The 21,079-nt window shown below is 46.4% G+C and overlaps 3 protein-coding genes across 8 annotated transcripts; 1 reads left to right on the top strand and 2 right to left on the bottom strand.

Annotated features, from left to right (window-relative positions):
• Positions 1-1,756: 1,756 nt before the first annotated feature.
• Positions 1,757-14,489, bottom strand: JMJD6 (jumonji domain containing 6, arginine demethylase and lysine hydroxylase). 2 transcript variants are annotated; one of them, XM_080356576.1, is made up of 7 exons: positions 14,095-14,489; positions 12,908-13,296; positions 9,680-9,966; positions 8,224-8,359; positions 7,975-8,113; positions 7,191-7,318; positions 1,757-5,581 (listed from the first exon to the last, which is right to left on the bottom strand). In XM_080356576.1, exons 1-7 carry the CDS (start codon positions 14,260-14,262, stop codon positions 5,545-5,547), a joined length of 1,284 nt encoding a protein of 427 aa, XP_080212702.1. In that variant the 5' UTR covers positions 14,263-14,489; the 3' UTR covers positions 1,757-5,544. The 2 variants fall into 2 exon arrangements, with proteins under 2 accessions (XP_080212702.1, XP_080212703.1); XM_080356577.1 differs by lacking the exon at positions 1,757-5,581 and adding an exon at positions 5,600-6,160.
• Positions 14,490-14,534: 45 nt separating this feature from the next.
• Positions 14,535-16,567, top strand: METTL23 (methyltransferase 23, arginine). 2 transcript variants are annotated; one of them, XM_080356315.1, is made up of 5 exons: positions 14,535-15,022; positions 15,107-15,211; positions 15,303-15,540; positions 15,887-15,971; positions 16,227-16,567. In XM_080356315.1, exons 1-5 carry the CDS (start codon positions 14,942-14,944, stop codon positions 16,393-16,395), a joined length of 678 nt encoding a protein of 225 aa, XP_080212441.1. In that variant the 5' UTR covers positions 14,535-14,941; the 3' UTR covers positions 16,396-16,567. The 2 variants fall into 2 exon arrangements, with proteins under 2 accessions (XP_080212441.1, XP_080212440.1); XM_080356314.1 differs by having other exon boundaries at positions 14,535-15,211.
• Positions 16,568-16,791: 224 nt separating this feature from the next.
• On the bottom strand, positions 16,792-21,077 carry SRSF2 (serine and arginine rich splicing factor 2). Of its 4 annotated transcripts, none has more exons than XR_013923054.1 (4): positions 20,196-21,077; positions 19,513-19,823; positions 19,065-19,168; positions 16,792-18,416 (listed from the first exon to the last, which is right to left on the bottom strand). XR_013923054.1 is itself a non-coding variant. In XM_080356316.1 (3 exons), the coding sequence occupies exons 1-2, from the start codon at positions 20,555-20,557 to the stop codon at positions 19,520-19,522; spliced, it is 666 nt and encodes a 221-aa protein (XP_080212442.1). In that variant the 5' UTR covers positions 20,558-21,077; the 3' UTR covers positions 16,792-18,416; positions 19,513-19,519. The 4 variants fall into 4 exon arrangements, 1 of the variants encoding a protein (XP_080212442.1); XR_013923055.1 differs by lacking the exon at positions 19,065-19,168 and having other exon boundaries at positions 16,792-17,804; positions 18,305-18,416; XR_013923053.1 differs by having other exon boundaries at positions 19,065-19,823.
• Between the last annotated feature and the right edge of the window lie 2 nt (positions 21,078-21,079).

Below are 21,079 nucleotides of genomic sequence, written 5' to 3'. Positions count from 1 at the left end.
ACCAGGTCCTTCCAGCTGCTGCCACCAAGGATTTCTTGCCTCTTGAGACTGCTGGGAGGATTAGCCAACCTTTTACAAAGCAGGCTGAAATTAGAAGGCCTAAGCTATTCCTGCCGGGGTAAAACCAACACAGAGCTTTCTCCCAGCTTCATGTGAGGGGAGCAGACATGGGAATCCACCCCCAGAGTTTCCTCCAGGGAAATGTCTTTGGAGATATCTCCAGGAGCAGAGATTTTTATTGACTGGCTAAAAACAAAACACGAACAAAGATGTGATTAAATCCCTGGGGTGGGAGGAAGGAAGTGAAGCCATGATCCCCACTGTGGTTTGTCTTTATTGGTAATCCTATCAGGCAGGCAATCATTAGCGTATGGATAATTGTATTCTTAGTAACAATCAACCACGGTACTTATCTCCCCTTCTCCTGCATAGCTTTGCATTTCCTGGGCTCTGATCATCAGAGCTGCTCTAGAGCTCAGCCAGAACACCCAGAGGTGGTGGCATCACAGCGCTGGCTGTTTCAATAGCTTTTTCTTTTCCTCCCTTCCTGTCCAAATCCACTCTTTTAGCTTTGTGAAGGCATCACCTTCCAAAAGGTTGACTCACTAGATGGAAATAGTGGGAAAAGGCGAGGGATGTGACAGCCAGGGCTGCACCACCAGAGCAGCACAAAGGGGTATGAATAGGTCTGGAGTACAGTCAGACTGAAATTCCCCCTCGAGGTCCTGCCTGCCGGGGGGCCGGGGCAGCGTCTGCACAGACACCGCTGGCAAAGGGGGATAGGGAGGCAATTCTCCCCGGGTACAGCATCCCCGTCCCAAGGTCAGGGTGAGCCCGGGGGTGCCCGCCTGGCCGTGGGCAGCCGCAGGAACACGCTGCCCTCTCTTGGGGGGAGCCCAGCGCTGCAGCGGCTGCGGGCGGGGAACTGGCTCCGGGAGAGCCCCGGCCCGAGCGAGGGGCTGGGGAGCAGCTGAAGAGCTTTACTAACAAAGGGGGATTGAGGGGAGCGGCGGGGACAACTGCTGGGAAACAGCCCCCGCCACGGAAAGCGCTGCGCATCTGCCTGTGAGCGGGACAGAGCCTGGTGGGCTCCCCGCAGCCTGGGGAGCGCTGGGGTGGTACCTTCTCCCCGAGCTTCTGCTGCTGAGCCCGCTGCCAGCCCGGCCTCTGGCCTCACCCCGTACAGCTCTTCTTCCATCGTGTTAAAATCGTAGAGCCACAGAATCATTTCGGTTGGAAAAGACCTCTAAGATCAAGTCAAACCATTAACCCCACACCACCAACTCTACCACCAAACCATGGGCCTAAGAACCTCAACTCCATGTCCGTTAAACGCCTCCAGGGATGGTGACTAACCAAGAAGAGTGTTTACATCAGTGTTTGGGAAAGGAAGGACACGGGCTTATGCAGAAATTGTGAAACTTGCCATCTTCACAAACTCATCTACTCTTCAAGGTGTTTCATTTTACATTCATACAAATATTTGAAAAGCATCCAGGCTGCTGTCCCACACTCTGCTGCAGCTTATTTACCTGCAGTCACCAGTTTCAACAAGCTCAATAACAAAATATACAAGTTTTTCCACTTCCTCAATCACTGTTCCACTAGCCAGCCAAACCCATAAGCAGCACCTTCAGATACCCAGCAGTGCCCACAGAGGCAGCTCTCTCTCCCAGAACCCCCAGATTTTGGGGGCAGAAGGTGGGTCAGCTCTCTGCTCAGGGTCCAGCCCTTCTGCAGCAACTCTGTGCTGTGTGTCCTGTCTGCAAGTGAAGCCAAAGCCTGGAAAATAAAAGCGCCCCTGGCCAGTGAAGGAAAGTGACTAGCCAATAGGATAATGCAAAATAATTGATTTTATTTAAAATAAAAAGCAAAACCACAATCATCCAAACAAGACAACTAAGAGTATCCCAGCTCTGCTGGATAGGGTGATAAAAGCAGCTAACGGCAGCGGCAGGGCTTGGAGCTGATGGTCTGACTGTCAAACAAATCCGTGAGCTTTCTTCCCCCCGTTTCCGAGTGGGACACCAAAAACTTCCCGTCACAATGATTTGATTCAGTCACCAGTCTTGCTTCCTGCCCCATGACGGCTGGGGACTCAGGGAGAAGGAATCCAGGTTAATTATGAAAGAGGTTGCTGTCTTTCTTCTAGGCATTTGGAGGGGCTTAACATAACCGAGAAGACAAACTGGAGCCAGCACCCCCCAGCCGGGGAGGGTAGGAGGGTATGTCAGTGCTTCCTCAGTCTCACCTGTTCCCTGAGCACTTGTGCAGAGAACAGGCGCTGAGATCAGCACGGCTGTTGTTCACATACACAGTTCTGACAGGGTATTTATCCGTTTAGTCCTGAACTGTCACAGCAGACCAGCCTGTATCAGTTACCAGACTCAAAAGCATGGCCAGAGCTCAGAGATCCTTTCACCTTTCACCAGAGCAGGCAGGACAGTGACACGGACACACAGTACGATGGGGACAGCCACGCTCTAAACCCAGCCTGTGGCTCTGAGCCTGTCCCTGGGGAACGGGGCACCCCTCAATGTGCAGGGGGCTGCAGCAGAGCCACGCTGCTGCATCCAGGGCTCTGCCGTACACAAAAGCAGTGGGGTCGGAACAGGAGACAGAGGTGCCCCAAGAAGCACAAGCCTGCAGAAGTGAGAGCACAAAACCCCTCTGCCCAGCCAGCCTCCCCAGGCACAAGGGAGCACAGCTTTTAACTTTATTCCTTGTTCACCTGGCCCGTAAGGCCAGTGAAGCTGACTCTCTGATGAGAGAGACTTTATTCTAGTCCTATTTTAAAACAATTCCAATCTAGCAGGACCTGTTGAAAGCAGGTTACGAAACACCAACGGTTAAAACTCCGGTGAAAACAAAAAGCCTTGTTCTGCTACAATTGATGTACCACACAGCAATTCCGGAAAGGCCACCACAGAACACCACGGGGCCAAGAGTGCTGAACATCATCCCCAACATTTTCTGCTACAAAAAGCTAACACCAGGTTAGGAAGTCTCAGGTTGTTTAGGATGTCTGGAACACTTTTTTGTGGGAAGATGACTTCAAAGCATCTTACACAGTAATTACGCTTCAGCCTCACAACACCCCTGTGAGGTAGGTATTTTCCTCATCTATTAAAACAAACAGCAGCTCACCAGTTTGGCTGAGGCAAGAGCCTGCAAGCGGAAGAACGAGAGATCCCAGGAGTCCCGATTCCCAGGCAGCCTAAACAGACCCACCTTTGTTTCGTATCTGAAAGTGCCTTGTGGAGAAGTCAGGAGAGCGTTGCTGGTATCGCGATGCCTGCAGCCCATTTCAAACACACCATCGTTCTGTGAGGGCCATCAAATAAGCACAGGCTTCAACCTGAAATGGTTTTTACACCATGGAAGAGTTCAGAGGCACAGAATACCCTGCGTTCTGGCTCTTCTCACTGTGCTTCTGCTGGTAGAGATGCAGCTTTCCTGGGACAGCGATCAGGCTTTTCAGATTTTTAAGACTGCAAAACTGAACCGTGCATGTCAAATGCCATTGGAAGCTACAGCATCAGCTATCTTAGTGACATACAAACTGTCCAGCCACCCAAAGAGGGCAGCAGACTGTTCTCTAAGGACTCCTCTCATGGTGACAGACCTCAGACTTCAAGCCTTCACCTCTCCAGACCCTCACATTCTTCCAAAAAGCAGGAGCTGCAGCCTGCTCTGAGAAGAAATGCAGGTTGTGCAGGCTCCCAGGCTGTTTGACCAGGCAGGAAAAAAAGGCAACCTTGGCCAGAAACAACACGAGTTGGAGAAGCTTTTTTTAAAATGAAGTAATGCTGCGGAAGAATCTGCAGCAGTTACAGAGTTGTTGCTTACGCCTGGCTATCACAGGAAATTCAAGAGTCTGGACAACTAAGGAGTGTACCAATAAACCTTCCCTCTCTCCATTTTTTCACCGCCACACTGCTCCTATAAAAAAATGACTGGCACAGAAGATTCAGAAACAGAGATCCTGACAAACATATTTATGATTCCCTTGTGCAACAGGATATGGCCCAGTCTCCAAGAAGGGAGAGAGTCTTTAAACTGGAAGAGACAGTCTTATAAAAAAATGATCAGAAAATTCAGACAAGCAACATTCGGGGTTCCACCAAATATAACACGTATAAGAAAGTCACAGTTAAGGCTGCCAATCTGCTTTTTAATTCTGTCATCAGTGCCTGGGCATTATTGCATCTATTTTACACAGATACTGCTTTTATGTTTCCTCTCCCAAAGAAGAACAGCTGAAGTGAGATGGAACACCCATGTCCTGGGTCCCAGGAGAGCACCCAAGGAAGCAGCTGAGCCCAGTGAGCTCCTGGCTGTGCTATTCAGATCGAGAAGGGTAATTTCCTTGCGGGCCACCATCAGCCAGCCAGACCTCTTTGCTGACACCACCAGCACAAGCCCCTGCTAAAAAACCCAGCAGCTCCAACAGATCCCTTGGGGATGAGAGCTCCACCTGGCATAATACGAACGCACTTACACAGACTTAAGCAACACAATGCATTTTTAAAAAGCATAAAACAACAGTATGTCCCCTTCCCATTTCTCTAAAATTGGCACCGTAAGTTCCTGAAATATCTGAACCCATAACCTCAAAGGAAAGCTGTTTAGGTATGTGAACTGCACCGGCCTGAACGAGCCCATGGCCCTAAAACTGCTTGATATTTAAAGCCCAGCAACTGTTGTTATAACATAAAAGTCAGACTCTGTCAGTTGTTGCCTAATGCTAATTATCATGCCTGCACCTAAAGGATTATAATTACTGGCAAATGCTGACTTCCCCCCACCCCCCAGTTTTTGCTGTGCAAGAAACTCCAGGATTCTCCTGCTCCATCAAGCTTCCTATTGCAAGGTACTAGTGCATCTTTGTTACCAGTCATCATAACAGGTACAGAGCAAAAGTAAATGGACTGCTGCTGGTTCAGGTGTTGCACTTTAGACGTATATGTGTGGATTAAGACCACAAAAGACGCTTCAGGTTGGTGGTCACCTTCACTCATGTTGCTTCAGTGTTTGGAGCATTCATACCACCCTCCCTTCCTGAAATTGCGGTGCAAGATCCACTGGACGTTCAGACAGGCCAAAAGGGCTGATGTTCCTTTCCTCAAGTGTACAGGACAACATGTAAACATATGACAGTGTCAAAGCAAGGCAGGCTTTTACATTTACCTGCTGGTTTTAAAAAGAGTTCTTTAATAAAAACTGACCGTCGTCTTCCTTGCCAGTTACGTGAACCATTAAATACTTGGCATGTCCTTACCCAAAGCTGGGTCATTAGTGCACTCACGTGGGGCGCAGAGGGGACAAAGCATTGCACAATAATGTTGAGTCGGGGCATTCCCCTAGAAGTTAGTAAGGAGCCAACCTTCGACAGCACATAATGGAGACGGATGTCTGGATCGAGGAAGAGCGACAAAAACGTAAGGGGTGTGAAAAACAGAAGCAGAAGGGGGTAGAACAGAGCTGGCTGGCTGCTAACGAAGCTTCAATTGGCAGCTGCCCCTCGGTGGGTGTTGTTTTCGCTCAGGGGTAGCTGCGGCCACCACAAGATTCCCTAATCCTGTCAAAAAAAAAAAATACAACTGCCTGTCAACAACCAGAGCATCTCCCCCCATATCAGGCCAAAAGATAGCAGCATGCAGGTTAATTGTATGCTTGTTCTCCTGACAGAATTGTACAAGCTGGATAAGATTGTGTGTTTGGAACTGCTCCTTCTCAACTAATCCATCCCACAGCTGGAACAGAAAGCCCACCCATCCTCAGAGTGACACCATCAACATACAATAGGAAAAACAGTGAAACCCGGAAAGCAAATGTTCTAGGCAACATGTTAATTTTTTAATATTCAAGGTATTAATTTCAAAGTTTCAACTTCAAATTGCACAAGATTTTCAGAACAGATCTGCACATGTGCTCTGCATTTTTATACTTTTTTTTTTTAAATAGTGTCTGCATTAAGGTTTATTATGTCCTGCTGCTCATTCTCTGCTTGAAGTCACAACTGCCTGCTGAAATAGCATCTGACAATGTCATAACAAACAAATTGTTAAAACCTCCAGGGCAAAATAAGCAGTTGGTACAGTCCTTCCCAGCTGTTGAATGATGCTCTGTAGTTGTAATTCAAATGTATGAGCAACTCCTGAAAAGAGGAGAGCAGTTAATCACAGCAAGACAAGCAGTGACACAGGTGCAAACAGGTCTTTAGGCAGTACCCTACAGCAGGAATTCAGGCATGATACTGGGAATCTGGACTTCCCTGGGTAAACGACTGTTGTAAACAGTCTTTAGCAGGCAACTCGTTTGCACCTGTGCCAAACCTGAAGCATCCAACAGCTGGGGAACCAGACAGCACCCTGACGCAGGCAGGCAGCTACTGCAGCAGCTGCAGTGAACCAAACTGCAAGGAGTTTGCTTACGAACTTTGCGAAGCTTCTGCTATATGAGAAAAATGCTTCATTTAGCAAAGAGTTTAAGTTCCTGCCTGCAGCATACACCTAGATTTCCAGTGTTTCATTGTTTTTAACCTGGCAAGTCCAGAAAGCTTCCTTCCTCAGCAATTTTACCCTAAGAAATATCTGTTCTTGGTTCTGCAATATTAATGTTCCCTCCCTCGAGACTGACTAGAAATTTGGTCTTTTTTTAATTTTAAATAGGTAAACAGACATTTGGGGTGAATTTTGCCTTCAACAGACAAAACAACAGGCCGGGTTGAAGCAATCCAGGCAACAGTAAGAGAAACCATACGACTACATGAAGGTTTTCCATTTGGACAATAAAGCATTGAAACCTGAGCCTTGCCTGATCCTTCCTCATCTCTAACTGTTTACTAATCATTTGTGCTCTCTGAAGAGTTAAAATATCCCACCTCTCCCATTAAAACAATAAAATACTTTCTCTGTTAAAAGAGACAACTAAGAAAAGTAAGAAAACTGTTTATTAAATAAAGTAAAAAACCTATTAAAAATATCAAGAATCTTAGTTTTCAGTTTGCAGCAATTAAAATAATTTATGGAAGGAAGATATCGCTACTGGCCAACTGCTTTACATTGTGCGGGGTACTCCTTGCTCTCCACCCCTCTGTCCTGACAAATCACCCTATCTCAACTCTGTCAGCTCTGCCTTGTATTGTCTTTTGCTTGTTTAAAAACCAGCAGTTGCCATCGGGTCACCTGGAGGAGCTGCGCTCTTTGCTCACACAGTCGTCCTGGGAAGTTGTGTCACCGTTACCCATCATGCTGCACGTTCTCCTCTTTTTCCTCCGGTGCATCATCCCCTCTGTCTCAGAGCCAGAGTCACACTGAAGTATGAAGAGATGAAACCAGAATTCAGAGAAACCCAGTAAACTGCTTGTGATGTGGAATTCATCATAACAGCAACCCTGGCCTTAGCAACCCTGATTAATCAATAGTCAAAAATTTGTTGTTTTAGATTAGACACATGAAATAAATGTTAAAAATTTAAAATCTAGGAACAAGTATGTTCTTAGATTTCATTACTAAGCTGTCCTGGGCCAAGACAATGGATGTGTTCATTTTGGCTCCTAGAAGGACCTAATTTTCCAAGAGCAGACTTGGTGCCTTCTGAAGCACCTAAGCACCTAGAAAAGTGCCCTGTCATAACTGATATTCTTGGGTTTGGATCCTTTTCCCCTTCCTCTTTTTTAAAAAATTCATTTTGCAGCCATTTTACACAAGCATGACTTCACTAAATGAGTGACAGATTTATATCTAAACATAGACCAAACAAACCAAATTAATTTAGCAACACAAAGAGAAGCTTCAGCGGATAGAATATACTAAGGCCGCAGGCTCCTCCACCATATGGATTTGTTGAGTTGCTTTCTATTAATTTCTTCCATAAGACATTAATATTAGGATGAGCATATATGATCAGGTATGGAAAAAACAATATAACTGCAGGATATGGATCACCTACTATAATAAAAAGCATTACCTCTGAATCAGAGTCTGAGGAGCTGGAGCTTGAGGAACTGGAAGAATCGCTAGAACTATCAGAAGCGATACCAGTAGATTCCTGTAGGTCAACTGAATCAGCCAAGGCTGCCAAGTCAGGATGTTCCTGCTTTAGGATCCTAAATGTAGTTGAAATGTCGAGGTTAGCCTCTGAACCGTAACACTGTGTGTAAATGTTTTTGTTTTAAATAGAGAATATGAAAAGAAAGCTACTAAATAAATCTCTTACCTGTACCACTTCCGGGACAATTTGGGTCTCCCTCTTACCGTCTTGTGCCACACCACCGGGAAGTTGGTACAGCTGGCAAAGTTTTGCGTGATGGCAATAGTTGTGTCGAGATTGAGAACTACGTGCCACCAGCCACCTATAAATACAACATCGATGATCATTTCTGGTTACATAGCAGAAAGCAAGTTCAAGAATAGCTGCATACATTTTTTTCCCATAGCACAGGTGGAAACTGGACATTATCTCCCAAATCCAGGCAAATTTGCCACCATGTCATCTTTCCTCAGTCTTACTTCAGTACTTGCTCCTGTGCTTTACAGATTCTTGTTACAGAAGGCTGCTCAATGCTCTCACCAAATTATTCAGCTCATGAACAGGACCAAAGATTTGACTTGACAGCAACACGCTGGCTACTGACAGTTTATTTAATAGTAAGAACCATTGTAACCCAGACTGCACAGTGACTCTCTCTGTTAAGCTGGAGAGCACTTTCCACGCTGATTTAGTAAGGTTCTTATGACTACAGACTAACCTTTCATTTAAAAATAGATGCAAAATTGTTTCCCCACACAGGATAAAAATAGGCAGTGGTGTTCTTACAACCCACTTACAACCTCATAAAAAGACTACGAAATAGTTTAATGGAACCCGACAACTACAAAATCTTAACAGAAGGTACACTGAGGAGTCACTAATAAGTGCCAAGGCAATCACAAGGCACTCTCCAAACATGAGGTCAGCTGTATGTTAGAGAGAAGCAACGTGGAGAGAAGCTACAGGCCATGCTGCATAAAAACGATGCAGAATTTAGAGGCTAGAATTTGTCACTGAATTCACCTGCTTAATCCATAGGCCACCTCACCTCCTGCTGATAATGGGCCCACACTGTGCAGCCACTCAAAGAGAATGGCACCTTTACCTGATCTTTCTTCGGCTTTTGATTTCAAATGCAAGATGAAGCATAACCAGAGAGAGGTGGGTGGAAAGTGTCAGTACCTTTAAGTAGTTCTTTTCTTGCAGCTAAGAAAAATTCATATGCAATCAGACTACCCAGGCTGCAATATTTAGTCATGCTACAGTATATATAAACTTAAACACTTTCACCTACTCAAAACACCTCTATTTTTTTATATCGTGATGGTTTTCTATTACCACAATTTAGTTCAGATCACATTCCTGTGATGCTGCAACTGAGGTTCCATTTGTTTTGTCATCTGTGTCACATGTAAGCCTATGCTACAGGCCATATATGTTTCAAGATATTCAGAAAATAACCGAACAGTCTTCAAAGAGCACCTTGCAATATATATCCCTTTAGAAACAGCTCAAAATAGTTTATTTTGTACAAGATGTGCCATGTAAGAAACAGAAATATTCTCTTTGTCTCTACTACATACAAATGTTAAAAACATGCTTTTCTCTCCCAGATTTCCTTTCTGAAGAGATCCATACATACCTGGCACAAAGACAGTCTCGCCTGGTTTCTGTAAGATTTCCAGGGGTTTGAATTCAGGGGGCCAGGTGGGGAGCTGCGTCCTCGGATAGATGACATTGAACCAAGTGATGGCCTCATCCTGCTGGTTCCCTCCCTCTTCTCGTGTGACTTTGATCAGTTCTCTGGGAGTGCTGGTAGGGAAGAGGCACCAACGTTTATGTCCCTGGACTAAGGCATTCCAGGCGCTAGTTCCCAAGGGATCAATGTGAATTCCTGTTCCAGAACGAGGCGGGCCCATCACAAACCATCTGCATGGGAGGAAAAGAATTCTTTAGTCATAGAACAAGCAAACAGCTACCTTCATATTTGAGAGAAAATTACAGCTGTTAATTTCATGTACAATTAGAAATCAAGGTAGATACAGTCCCCTAATTTATCTTCTCGAGACTGATAGGCTCACACTACAGCAAAAGATACAACATGGGTTTAACCTAAAAACCAACATGAATTGGGACAGGAATGACTCTGGGACAAGATAGCTTCTTTAAACAAAATACAGCTATGGAGTATAAACAGCTCTTCAAGAAAATATACACTTATTTCAAGATCAATGTGATTAAGTCATAAGAGCCTACATTAGGATTCTTACTGTAGAGGGGTATTCTCTTAATCCTGTGTTTTTCTAAAATTCACTGTTCAAACAGATCCAGAACTGCAGAACAATGAGGAACAAATAAAAGGCAACATAAGTACGGAAAAAAAGCAAAGTTATGCAATCCTGGCCTCCCTCTATGCCTTCTGTTCATTTACAACAGGCTTTTCATTCTAACATTTAACTAGTTGGAGCTTATTCTCTAGTGACCGCTCAGGATTTGGTGTGTATATTCTCATTCCCCATTTGCAAGGGTTATTTCTCCCTATGGAGAATTTTATCTGCTACACTTTTAACAGCAACAGCACCTTCAACTGTTCATTTCTCCTGTAACAGAACAGTAATACCTGTACCAGATAAAGTAGAGTGAGGCGACTTTAATACCAGGTGTAAAGAGGTAAAAAAGGCAATAACTGTTTAATGGGCAGCAGAGAGAGTAGAAACTAAAGCACCAACAAGACCCCTCCATCGCATGGCTGACAGGCAGGTGATACCCAGCAAGAGGGTATTCAGAAAATATCAAAAGTCAGTGATTAAATTAAGCTGGGTTCCAAGCATCAATTGCTACCACCAATTGAAGAATGGTTATCAAGCTGTGCTCTTGATACTTCACAAAGGAGCCATAAAACTTAACATAGCAGGTGTTTGTCACTCCTGTCATCAATTCACTCTTTAGATTCATATTAGCTTTGGAAAGCTAATTAAACGGCAAGCATAACAGCCAAAGTTTTTCTAAGAAGTCAGAAGAAATTAAATACATGAAGATTTGTCTAGTACACAGGGAGACACACTGTTTAATAGCATTTTTCTGACTATAAACTGCATCTACACATGCACAAGATTTTAAACTCCTTATTTAGCAACACTATAATTTACCAGCATCTTCCTCCAGGTATTTAATTTACAATGAACATAACCCAGCTTGCCACAAGACATCAAATTTACCATTAAAAACTTCATATCCTGTAACTTTAATTTAAAAACAAAAACCTCCACCCCCCTCCAAGCTAAAAAAGCTGCTTCAGTAAACGGCTTCCAAAAATAACTGCCCTTATTTTGGAAAGGAACAACTCCAATTAAGATGCTCTGAACAGTACAAGTTCTTAAAGTAAGATCTATACACTATCACCTCTCAATTCAAAAGTCAATCTATACAGTGCACAAGTGCATACTCTGATCATATGATAAGGAAGTACCACTTCCTGATGGATTTTCAGTTATGCTCTTAAACCACAGGATATTCTTCTCCCATTTCTCTACCTATATTAAACCCCTAACTCCAGGAGGCATCAGCATGCTCTCTTGCATCACTTATCTCTCTCTCTCTCAAAAAAAAAATAACAGGCTCAAATAAACCCACATTTTCCAGATGTTAGGGAATAGAAAACTTCCATAACACAGAACAAACCACAAGAACTGTGAATACCAAGATCGCAAGCAAGCTTGGCATGTATCTGTAGGTGGGTAGGGTATGGGGGAGAGAGATACCAATGTGAGTCACGACCTAGTGTGAGTCAAACCTATCTAGTTTACCTATAACTTGGATAAATGATTCTCAGTTCTGTAAGTTCATTCAATTTCTGATAGAGACTACACCTGGTGTGCTTTTGTGTTTAATCACAGCATTGTGTGTTCTTCTTAGAACTAAACTGCAAAAATAGTCTGGTACAACACTGTAGAAACACCTGCTTCAGTGAGCTTAAACAGAATTTGTTTTGTGCTTCACAAAAGCACAACTGGACTAGAGACACATGAAAAACAGAACCATTATCCATTCTTTTTCTATTTCATTAAAAAAACCCCAAACAATAAAAAAAACCCCTAATCACAACCTCATGTCACTCAAAGGGCAAGGCATTCTCTGACAATTAAAATGTGGCTGTAAAGACTTTAATTACTTGAGAGCATTCAGTTTATGCTCATACTGCTATGAAGCATTATATGAATGTAGATAGAAATCCCCTTTGTATCTAACAGCCCAAATACAAAGTTGTTGCATTTGATTTCAGGAATGAAGCGTCATTTCAATCCTGTTTCAATCAGATGGAAAAAAAAAAAGAGTTGAAAAGATTACAAATATAAGAAATATTTTTCTCTCTCAAAATCATCTGAAGAGGAGCTAAGAAATAGTCTCCACACTTTGTATTAATCTAGCTTAAGATCTTTACCTTAAAAGGACTGACTCATAATTAAACAAAATCCCACTATATACATAAGACATTGGTGCAAAACCCAGGAGCTAGTTCTGAAGCATATAACATTGGAAAGCAAGAAAGCACATGTAGCACGAAATTAATCCTCATAGCTTTCAGTAACCATGTATTTTTTTTTAAATCTAAGAATTGAGGCAAACTGACTTACAGAAAAAAAAAAAAAAGAACCAAAATATAAACTTGTAGAAACATGGTGGCAGAACCAGAAATCGTGATACACAAATCCGCCTTGCCCTTCCCTCCCTCAGGTTAGGGATGTATGCTTATTTCAAAATAGCAGACATAAAGCTAGCACTTTGTTTTACACAAGACAATCATACCTACTTAGGATGAGCTAACGAGATGGAAAATACCTACTTTTATCTTGCTGTCACTGTACTATACCTGTAAGGTGGCCTTCGTTTCTCCCCTGCATACTGAAACAGATCATCTGTGAAGAATTTGGGTACTTTGTAGTCCTCCAGGAGTTTCCTGCGCTTGGGATGCTCTCCATAACTGCTGTCAAAGATGTAGAGTGGGCTGTCATCGCGTGTGGTTTCCATATACTCTATGTAGTATTTCATCTTCATCTTCACAGAATAACCGTCATTGTCCTCCCCACACTTGAACTTCTGGTTCCTATATTTGCGTTTCAGTCGTTCCAGAGTCCACTTCTCTTGTGCAGACCAGCCCACCTGGGCATTCAGCAGAACTACAGGCTTGTAAGGTTTTTCATAACGCTCAACAAATTCTTCCACTGTTAACTGGAGTGCATCTGCCCTCTCCACATTATCCTTTGAAATCAAGAGAAGGAATACAGAACAGCTGTTAGGATAGATTAAAGTCCAAGAACCGTGCTTTCTAAGTGGGTGTGGAGGAGTTTCACACTCATACTTTGCTCTACACACCACGAGGGTATCAAGCTGCCCACGTTATTTTAAGCTCCCCGAGGCTGTAGTCCTTCTTCTCATGCCCCATTCCCCGTGCCCATCAGTAACACCCACAGCCCGGAGCCGTTTGGCTCTGCTCCCCACCGAGGCAACTCCCCGGGCCGAGAGGCCACCCTGCCCTTTCGGGCTGGCACGTTCCCTGCTGCATTTCACCCCCATCGCCGCCCCCGGGGAAGGCACCTGGGAATTACGTGGGTGGCCGTCCCACCCCGACCGCCACGTGGAGGGAGGAAAAAACGTGGGTGCTGCTTGACTCGCCCCGACCCCCTCCCTCAGAGCCCTCAGCACCCTCGGGGAGCCCCACCAGCTCCGAGGGAGCCTCAAGAGAGGCCTCAGACTTCCCCAGCGCCCCTTCTCCTCAAGCCTCTCCAAATCCCCCCGGACCCCATCAGTCTTTCCCCCCCAAGACCCCCCTCGGTTGTCCCCCCCAATCGTCTCATGACCCCCTCAGTTATCATTCCCCCAGTCCTCACAGAAGCCCCTCAGTCATCCCTTCCTCAGTCCCCCTCAGAACCCCCCCAGTTTGCCCCCCCCCCCCCCGCAATCCCCTCATGAGCCCCTCAGTCGTGTCCTCCCCGTTGCCCTCAGGGCCTCCCTATTCCCCTCACGCCCCCAATTCCCCAGCCTGGGGCCGGGGTGCACCTTGCAGGCGGCGGGGCTGAGGGGGAAGGTCTCGCAGTAGTTGTGGCGGGTCCAGTCCAGCGAGTCCTTCAGCTCGGGCCGGGCGCTGCGCTTCGCCTCACGGATCCGCTTCTTGCTCTTATGATTCATGGCGACGGCGCTAGCGGCAGCGCTGGGGGCCGTTACCATCCGCTGCCGCTGCTCTCAGCGAGCCCCAGGTCCCGCTCCGCCCGGCACAGCCCCCAGCCCGGCCCCGACTGGCGCCGGCACGGCCGCCGCACCTTCGAGAAATTTCACCCCCTTGCCGCCGCTGTCGTTGCGGCCCCGCCCCCGGGCCCTTCCTATTGGCTCGCCGCGCCGTCGTCTTCCGCCATGCCTCGCCCGCCCTCCGGCGCTGATTGGCTGAGGCAGGGAAGCGGCGCGGCTGGGCGGCCATCTTGGGAGGGAGGGTGTTGCTGGCGACAGGAAGGGAGTGTGCGCGCCGGTCGCCCTTGATCGCGCTGACCCGCTCGCCGGTGGGGTCGCCCCGGGAACCCGCCGCCGCCTCTCCCCTTGCTAGGACAGGCGCAGCCTGCTCCTGGGACAGCAGCCAGCCGGCCGCGCGTCAGCGGACTGCACAGTGCCCCTCACGGCACCGACCCTCGAGGACGACCTCGTCCAGACCCGCCGGGGCAGTGGCGCGGACGGGAGCCGCCGCTTTACGCCCGGTTTGACCGCGACACACGGGACCCCGGGACAGGCCTCCCGCTGCGCGATCGCCTCGCCGCCATCAGCACCCGCGGCGGCGCTCCGCGTGACGTCACCCTGCAAAAGACGCCGATTGGTCCGCGCGCAGCCTGCTGCGCTACGTTGCCGTCCGCGATTGGCCATGGGGGAGCCGCGGCGGGGCGGCGCGCGGCGGTACCGCTTCACGGAGGGGCCGGCGGCGCTGGCGCTGCGCATCCCCGAGGTACCGCGCAGCGGGGGGGACACCGCTAAAACCGGGACGCCGAGCGGGACCCGCCTTTCCAGCGCCGCGTCCGGTGTGTTTCAGGTGCTGGACTCGCAGTACGGCATGTACGTGTGGCCCTGCGCCGTGGTCCTGGCCCAGTACCTCTGGGTGCACCGGAGCAGCCTCCCCGGCAAGCGGGTGCTGGAGGTACCGCTGAGCGGCCCCGCGAACACCCCCCTTTGCTCAGCCGCGGGGGCATCATCCGCGTTTCTGCTTGGGTGACACGGTGTGGTTGCAGATCGGTGCCGGTGTCAGCCTCCCCGGTGTGGTGGCCGCCAAGTGCGGGGCCGAGGTGACCCTGTCAGACAGCGAAGAGCTGCCCCAGTGCCTGCGGAACTGCCGGAAGAGCTGCCTGGCCAACCGGCTGCCCCACATCCCCGTGCTGGGGCTCACCTGGGGACGGGTGTCCCCGGAGCTGCTTGCTCTTGCTCCCATCGACATTATTTTAGGATCAGATGTCTTTTTTGACCCAAAAGGTATGTTAATGCTCTCAGGTTATCTCTGGTTTGTGACAAACTCCAAGGACTCTATGTCCAAGGAATACTGGGAACACTGAAAAGAGATCACTTGACAGCTTTTATGACACCATGCTATCAAACTTCTTATTTTTGGGGTAATTCTAGCATTAATATATCATAAGTATCACTGAAAGGTGCGTGAATAGAAAATAGTAATTAACTGCTTAAGGCCATGCTTCTCAGATCTCTTATAAAGCTAGAGTTAGTCTTGTAGTGAAATTTTAATTACCATTTTGTATAATGAGGCCTGTTTTTTAGAATCCAGAGACTAACTAAAACTGCTTAATCTTCCCAAACTATACAGACTTTGAAGATGTTTTAACTACAATTTACTTCTTGCTGGAAAAGAATCCACATGCTCAATTCTGGACTACTTATCAAGTCCGAAGGTAAATTTTTCTGCATGTTTAAGACTCAAATCTTAATTCTCATCTCCCTGTATTAGCTCTTTACTAAAGCTCCTCACAGATTATAAATCAAGCTGGTATTAGCCAAGTAAATCCTAAAGGCAGCAGCCAAACCAGAAAATAATCAAAGAGCTACAAGTTTACCATTGACTAGAAAACTCTTAGATTTAAGCTTGGTGACAGTCTCCTATAATGACTGCAGAAGTATTAATTGGATTACATTTCCTCACCCCTCAGTGCTGACTGGTCTATTGAAGCTTTGCTTTGCAAATGGAAACTGAAGAGCATCCACGTGCCCTTACGCTCCTTCGGTGCAGACAAAGAACACTTGGGCAGCTCTTCTCTACCAGGAAGACACACAATTGAAATGATGATCATCTCACTAGCAAAATCAGATGGTACTTAAAAGTTTATTCCACTTGTTGGTTCCAATACAAGATGATACTTAACTGTTCACTGTAGCATGGATCTGCAGAAAACTCTGTTCACATCAAACCTCATGCATATTTTTTTGGGGGAAGCAGATCCTCATAACAGTTAAAACATGCATTGTAAAAATAAAGCTGTTCTATTGTTTAGCTATGGCTTTTGAGAAATTTGTGCTCCTCCCCAAAGACCGTGTCATTGTTCACTCAGTTCCGTTCTGTAAGCCACTAACATAGCTGAACAACCCCCAATCCAAAAGATCCAGCTTAAATTCACAACTTGAGCTATGAAGAAAAGTTAACTGCACTTTCAAGATAAAAAAATATCCCTGTGAGATGTTTCCCATGACGGAAGTTATTTCCCAAAGATTCAGACACAAAAGCCAGCCTGTTTATTTTTAAATGAATCTGCATAGACTGCTGCTAGCCACGCAGTCTGGGAACATACAAACTGCTCAACTTTGTAGAAAAGTACTTTTAATCCTCAATCAAGCCAGACTGCAAAGATTCAGATGTTTCCATTCCCATTTAACATACATGCATAAAGTTAACAAGGCATTACAATAACCCTTAACACATGACAGTTGAAATTACAAGTCATTTGGTATCCAAATCAAGAAAAAAAATCATCACTATGATTAACTATCACCGAGCAGCAGCCTGTTGAGTCAGGGCAAGCACACAGCAAATGCAATTAGTACCGCTCAGGGTGTATTTTCGTAACAATTGTTTAACGGACCTGTCTGGATCGGTGGTTATAGCCTGGTGTGCAATACTTGCCATACAACATTTGGGTTAGTCACAATACTAGATAAATTTGCCCGTAGTAATTTAAAAGCAACCCCAATTGATAAATTTTAAGCAGTAGAATGCATTCAATTACTATATAGAAGTTAAACATTGACGGTATAATTGCAGAATTTTTTTCAAGCTAAAAATAAGCTGACTCAGACATTAAGTTGAGAAAAGTTAACACAGAAAAATGTTTAATATTAACTACAGAGACAGTGGGCATAGTACAGAATGTCTTAAGCAAAAGATACACCAATCAGTACTTACAAAGGAATGAACCATTTGTTTTCTTAACATTACATTTCTTATATGTAAGTTCATATATGCAGGTCGGTTTTACCATTCTGGAAAAAATAAGGTGTGTATACCATCGGCTAGATGTGCTCACTGTATGCTCCATTATTTTTACGCAAGGCCCGGGTGACTGGAAGTGCAGTTGTCAGGCATTTTAATTAACTGGACAGCCATTTGTTTCTGCACGACAAGGCATCGTTACACAGGAGCAATCAGGAGAAAACAGGAAACAGCCAAGCACTCTGCACTGCAACACGCCACCTTAACAGCTAACCAGCATTACTCAACTGCTACACAACTGCGCCTAGTGCACAAAAATACATAAGAGAAGAGATTAGAATTGAGTCTGATAAAACAATCTTTTCAAATATCAACTGTCACCTGAAAAACGTTCTACCAATTTGAATTTGAAGGTAACTATTTGAATTCAAAGTAAAAAATAAGCACTTACAGTTAAGTTGCAAATTGAACTTTTGCAGATTTTTATTTAAGGAATATAGACAAAATTAAGAATACTTTTTGAGAGTTAGCTACTCAGCATATAATTGCTGCATGTTTCCTCAGTATGAAACTGGAAGCAGCAAGTTACCATCAGTTTAATTTCAAATAAGAGTCAGAACTATATAAACAAAAATGAAGTTTTACCTCAAATATCCAAGCCAATAATGAAATCGGTAGTCGTTCACTTCACTAAATTACAAGAAATTTGAATAACAGCAACAAAATGGCACATAAAATGTAAAATCTGCCACTTGAGGTGCAACTTAAACAAGTAAAAAGTTAGACAAAATGTTACAAAATAACCTTTTCAACAGCTGGTTGCTCGTGCCAGGGGTCTCTCCAATGGACTGAAGACTCAAGCGATCATTTCCCCCCAAGGGCGTCCTTTATGTGGGTTCTCATTTATCTGATGCATCTAGATTTGAAGAAAAAGAAGTTCAGCCAAGTTTCTACCTTGTATTTTTATGTTGTGGATGACTTCAGGTATAATTCTAGTTGTGCTTCAACTGGCTTTGCCTAATTTAATTAAGTTTTAGGAATTTCCATAGTGTTCCACCTCCCCCCCATGTGTTGCTTTACTTCAGAGGCCAAATATGAGGTTCTGTTTAAGTATTTAGTTAAAGTAGAATAAGCATCAGGCTGTAGATCAAACCACCATTAACTTCAATTCAGCCTGTTCAATGATAAACTATTAAAAGTTATTTAAGTTATAAAGCTAATACTTCTTCACAAAGGCTTAACTAAACTCTAATTAGCATTCAAAACAAAGTATGACTAATTTTCCTACAATTATCTAACTTCAGAGCTAGCTTAGGCCCTTTCCTTTTAAAAATAGGACCAAACAGTTTGAAAAGTTAAAGACACACTATCCTTTCCCCACCCGGTGTATCCTTAGATGCCTCTTCAAGATGTCGACTTGAGGAAAAACTAGTTTCCATGGTTTTCTCGTTGCAAGGAATTTGCCACTTTTCTAGGACAGTTATTACCTCCAGTCAGTATAACGGCCACTGAACCGATCTTCCGTTCTAAAAGGATAGTGTATCTTTAACATTTAAAGACAAACCTGCTCCAACACACGCCCACAGAAACTGGTCCCTGGAGGATCAGCCAAATCAGTTAAAATCTGCAATACTGGCCAATATTCTTTTAGCAAACAGGAGACCGCAGCTTTAAAGGGGAAAATGCAGATGTTGGATAAATACAGTAAGAAATAGTCATTTTCATCATAGGTTGTGTCTCATACAATATTTTATTAAAAGCAAGCCATTAAATCTCGCAATAAAACATTTTCCCTGTAAAAAAAAAATTCTCTGTAGAAATCCCTTCAGTATTAATTTCCCTAAACCAATAACCAAAAAGCACCGCTAAAGAAAATTAAAAAAAGCTAACAACGTGCCCCATTAGGATTCACTTAGTTCAGGCTATTAATACTCTAATATAGCTACCCAACACCCCACCTAAGTGCTCTAATAAAGTAACATGCAACATGTGCTGGTCCTGAGGTACATTACCATGTTCCTAGGAGGATACAGCTCCTTCTTCTTCTGGAGACTTGGGAGGGCTCTTAGACCTGGATCTAGAGTTGGATTCCCTCTTTGAGGCAGGGGGAGGGCTTCTAGATCGGGACCGGGATCTTGACCTGGACCGGGATCTAGAGACAGACGAGGACTTTGACTTGGATCTCCTGGCAGACCTGGACTTGGAGGTGGAGCGAGACCTAGACCGTGTGCGAGATCGGGATTTGGACCGACTGTAGCGGGACCGACTGCGGGATCTAGAGCGGCTCCTGCTTCTAGATCGGCTGCGACGGCGTCTTCTAGGGCTAAAACACAGCAGGAAAAAAAAAAAAGAAAAAAAAAGCGCTTTAAAAGTTGAACATGGGCGGCGCAACCAACTTCAACAAGTACTTCGGGACAGGGAGGGCGGAACGGGACCCACGTGGGCAAGAAAATGAGCGTTCAGAGGGCGCCATTGTTCGGAGTGAGTGGCCGGGGGCTAAAACTACTACAGGGCGAACCCCTCCCGCTGCGGGGGAACTCCACGTGCTTTCGCTACTACACCCCTACTTCTCCCTCCCAACTCCACCACGCAAGTCCCGTGGAAAAGGAACCAGAAACACAACCACGTGTCCCAGCCCCGTCCCTCCGCGATACAACTCAAACTCCGCCGCCCCCCGCGCCCGTCCCGGACCAACCTGCGGCTGCGGCGGCCGTAGCCGCTGCTCCCGTAGCGGCGAGGGGGCGGCCCCCGCCGGCTGTGGTGGGAGTCGGGGGGGCGGCCGTAACGGGCCATCTGCACCCGCAGTTCCCGGCCGTCCAGCACGGCCCCGTCCATGGCGTCCATCGCGTCCTCGGCGTCGCGTTTGTCGTGGAAACGCACGAAAGCGAAGCCGCGACTCTCCTTCGTGTAACGGTCCCGGGGGATGTAGACGTCGCCCACTCGGCCGTATTTCTCGAACACCCTCCGGAGCGTGTCCGGGGACGTTCGGTAGGTCAGATTGTCCACCTTGAGGGACGTCATGCCCTCCACGTCCGGCGGGGGCCGTCCGTAGCTCATGGCGGGCGAGAGCCCACGAGGGGCGGCGGCGGCTGAGAAGAAACCCGAGAGAACGGGAACGGGACAAGAAGCGGCGCGGCCCTCGGCCGGGTGAAGCGCCTCACACCGGAGGGGGAGCCCCTGAGCGGCGGCCCAGCAAAGTCCAAAAAGGCGGAGAGCTACAGGGCATAGGGAAAAGCCGCGGAGTCCTCAGCGCAGAGGGAAGAGCCGACACCCACCTCTGGGCTCCGGGGAGAGGCGGCCGAAGGCTGGAGCGGAGCCGAAGCGCCGGTGCCGGCCGCTCTCACCCGCCGCCGTGAGGAAATGAGTGGGGCGCCGCCCGCGCGCGCCTACTTAACGCCACAAAATGGCCGCCGGCGACACGGAAGTGAAAGCGCCGCCCGACGCGCGGGGCCCTCGCCCGGTGTCGGGTTCGCCGAGCGCCGCTTTGGCTCTTGGCTTTTTTTATTCCTCACCGGAGGCGGCGTTGGGCGTCGCACGGAAAATCGCCCTATAGATTAAGAACTTGCCCGCGACCGTTAA

The sequence above is a fragment of the Nesoenas mayeri genome (genome assembly GCF_963082525.1).
Source record: "Nesoenas mayeri genome assembly, chromosome: 19".
Classification (NCBI taxonomy): domain Eukaryota; kingdom Metazoa; phylum Chordata; class Aves; order Columbiformes; family Columbidae; genus Nesoenas; species Nesoenas mayeri.
This window is presented reverse-complemented; position numbering and strand designations above follow the sequence as displayed.

What these genes read in the sequence shown, in the direction of transcription:
- JMJD6 (XM_080356576.1), bottom strand. Translation starts at nt 14,262, where the DNA reads ATGGTAACGGCCCCCAGCGCTGCCGCTAGCGCCGTCGCCATGAATCAT. An exon ending in CCTCAGACTCTGATTCAGAG is followed by an intron (nt 7,319 to 7,974) that starts GTAATGCTTTTT and finishes TTCATACTTCAG; the next exon opens with TGTGACTCTGGCTCTGAGAC. An exon ending in AAAGAGCGCAGCTCCTCCAG is followed by an intron (nt 5,582 to 7,190) that starts GTGACCCGATGG and finishes TTTTTTTGACAG; the next exon opens with GATTAGGGAATCTTGTGGTG.
- METTL23 (XM_080356314.1), top strand. Translation starts at nt 14,942, where the DNA reads ATGGGGGAGCCGCGGCGGGGCGGCGCGCGGCGGTACCGCTTCACGGAG. An exon ending in CCGGCAAGCGGGTGCTGGAG is followed by an intron (nt 15,212 to 15,302) that starts GTACCGCTGAGC and finishes GTGTGGTTGCAG; the next exon opens with ATCGGTGCCGGTGTCAGCCT. An exon ending in TGTCTTTTTTGACCCAAAAG is followed by an intron (nt 15,541 to 15,886) that starts GTATGTTAATGC and finishes CAAACTATACAG; the next exon opens with ACTTTGAAGATGTTTTAACT.
- SRSF2 (XM_080356316.1), bottom strand. Translation starts at nt 20,557, where the DNA reads ATGAGCTACGGACGGCCCCCGCCGGACGTGGAGGGCATGACGTCCCTC. An exon ending in TACGGCCGCCGCAGCCGCAG is followed by an intron (nt 19,824 to 20,195) that starts GTTGGTCCGGGA and finishes GCTGTGTTTTAG; the next exon opens with CCCTAGAAGACGCCGTCGCA.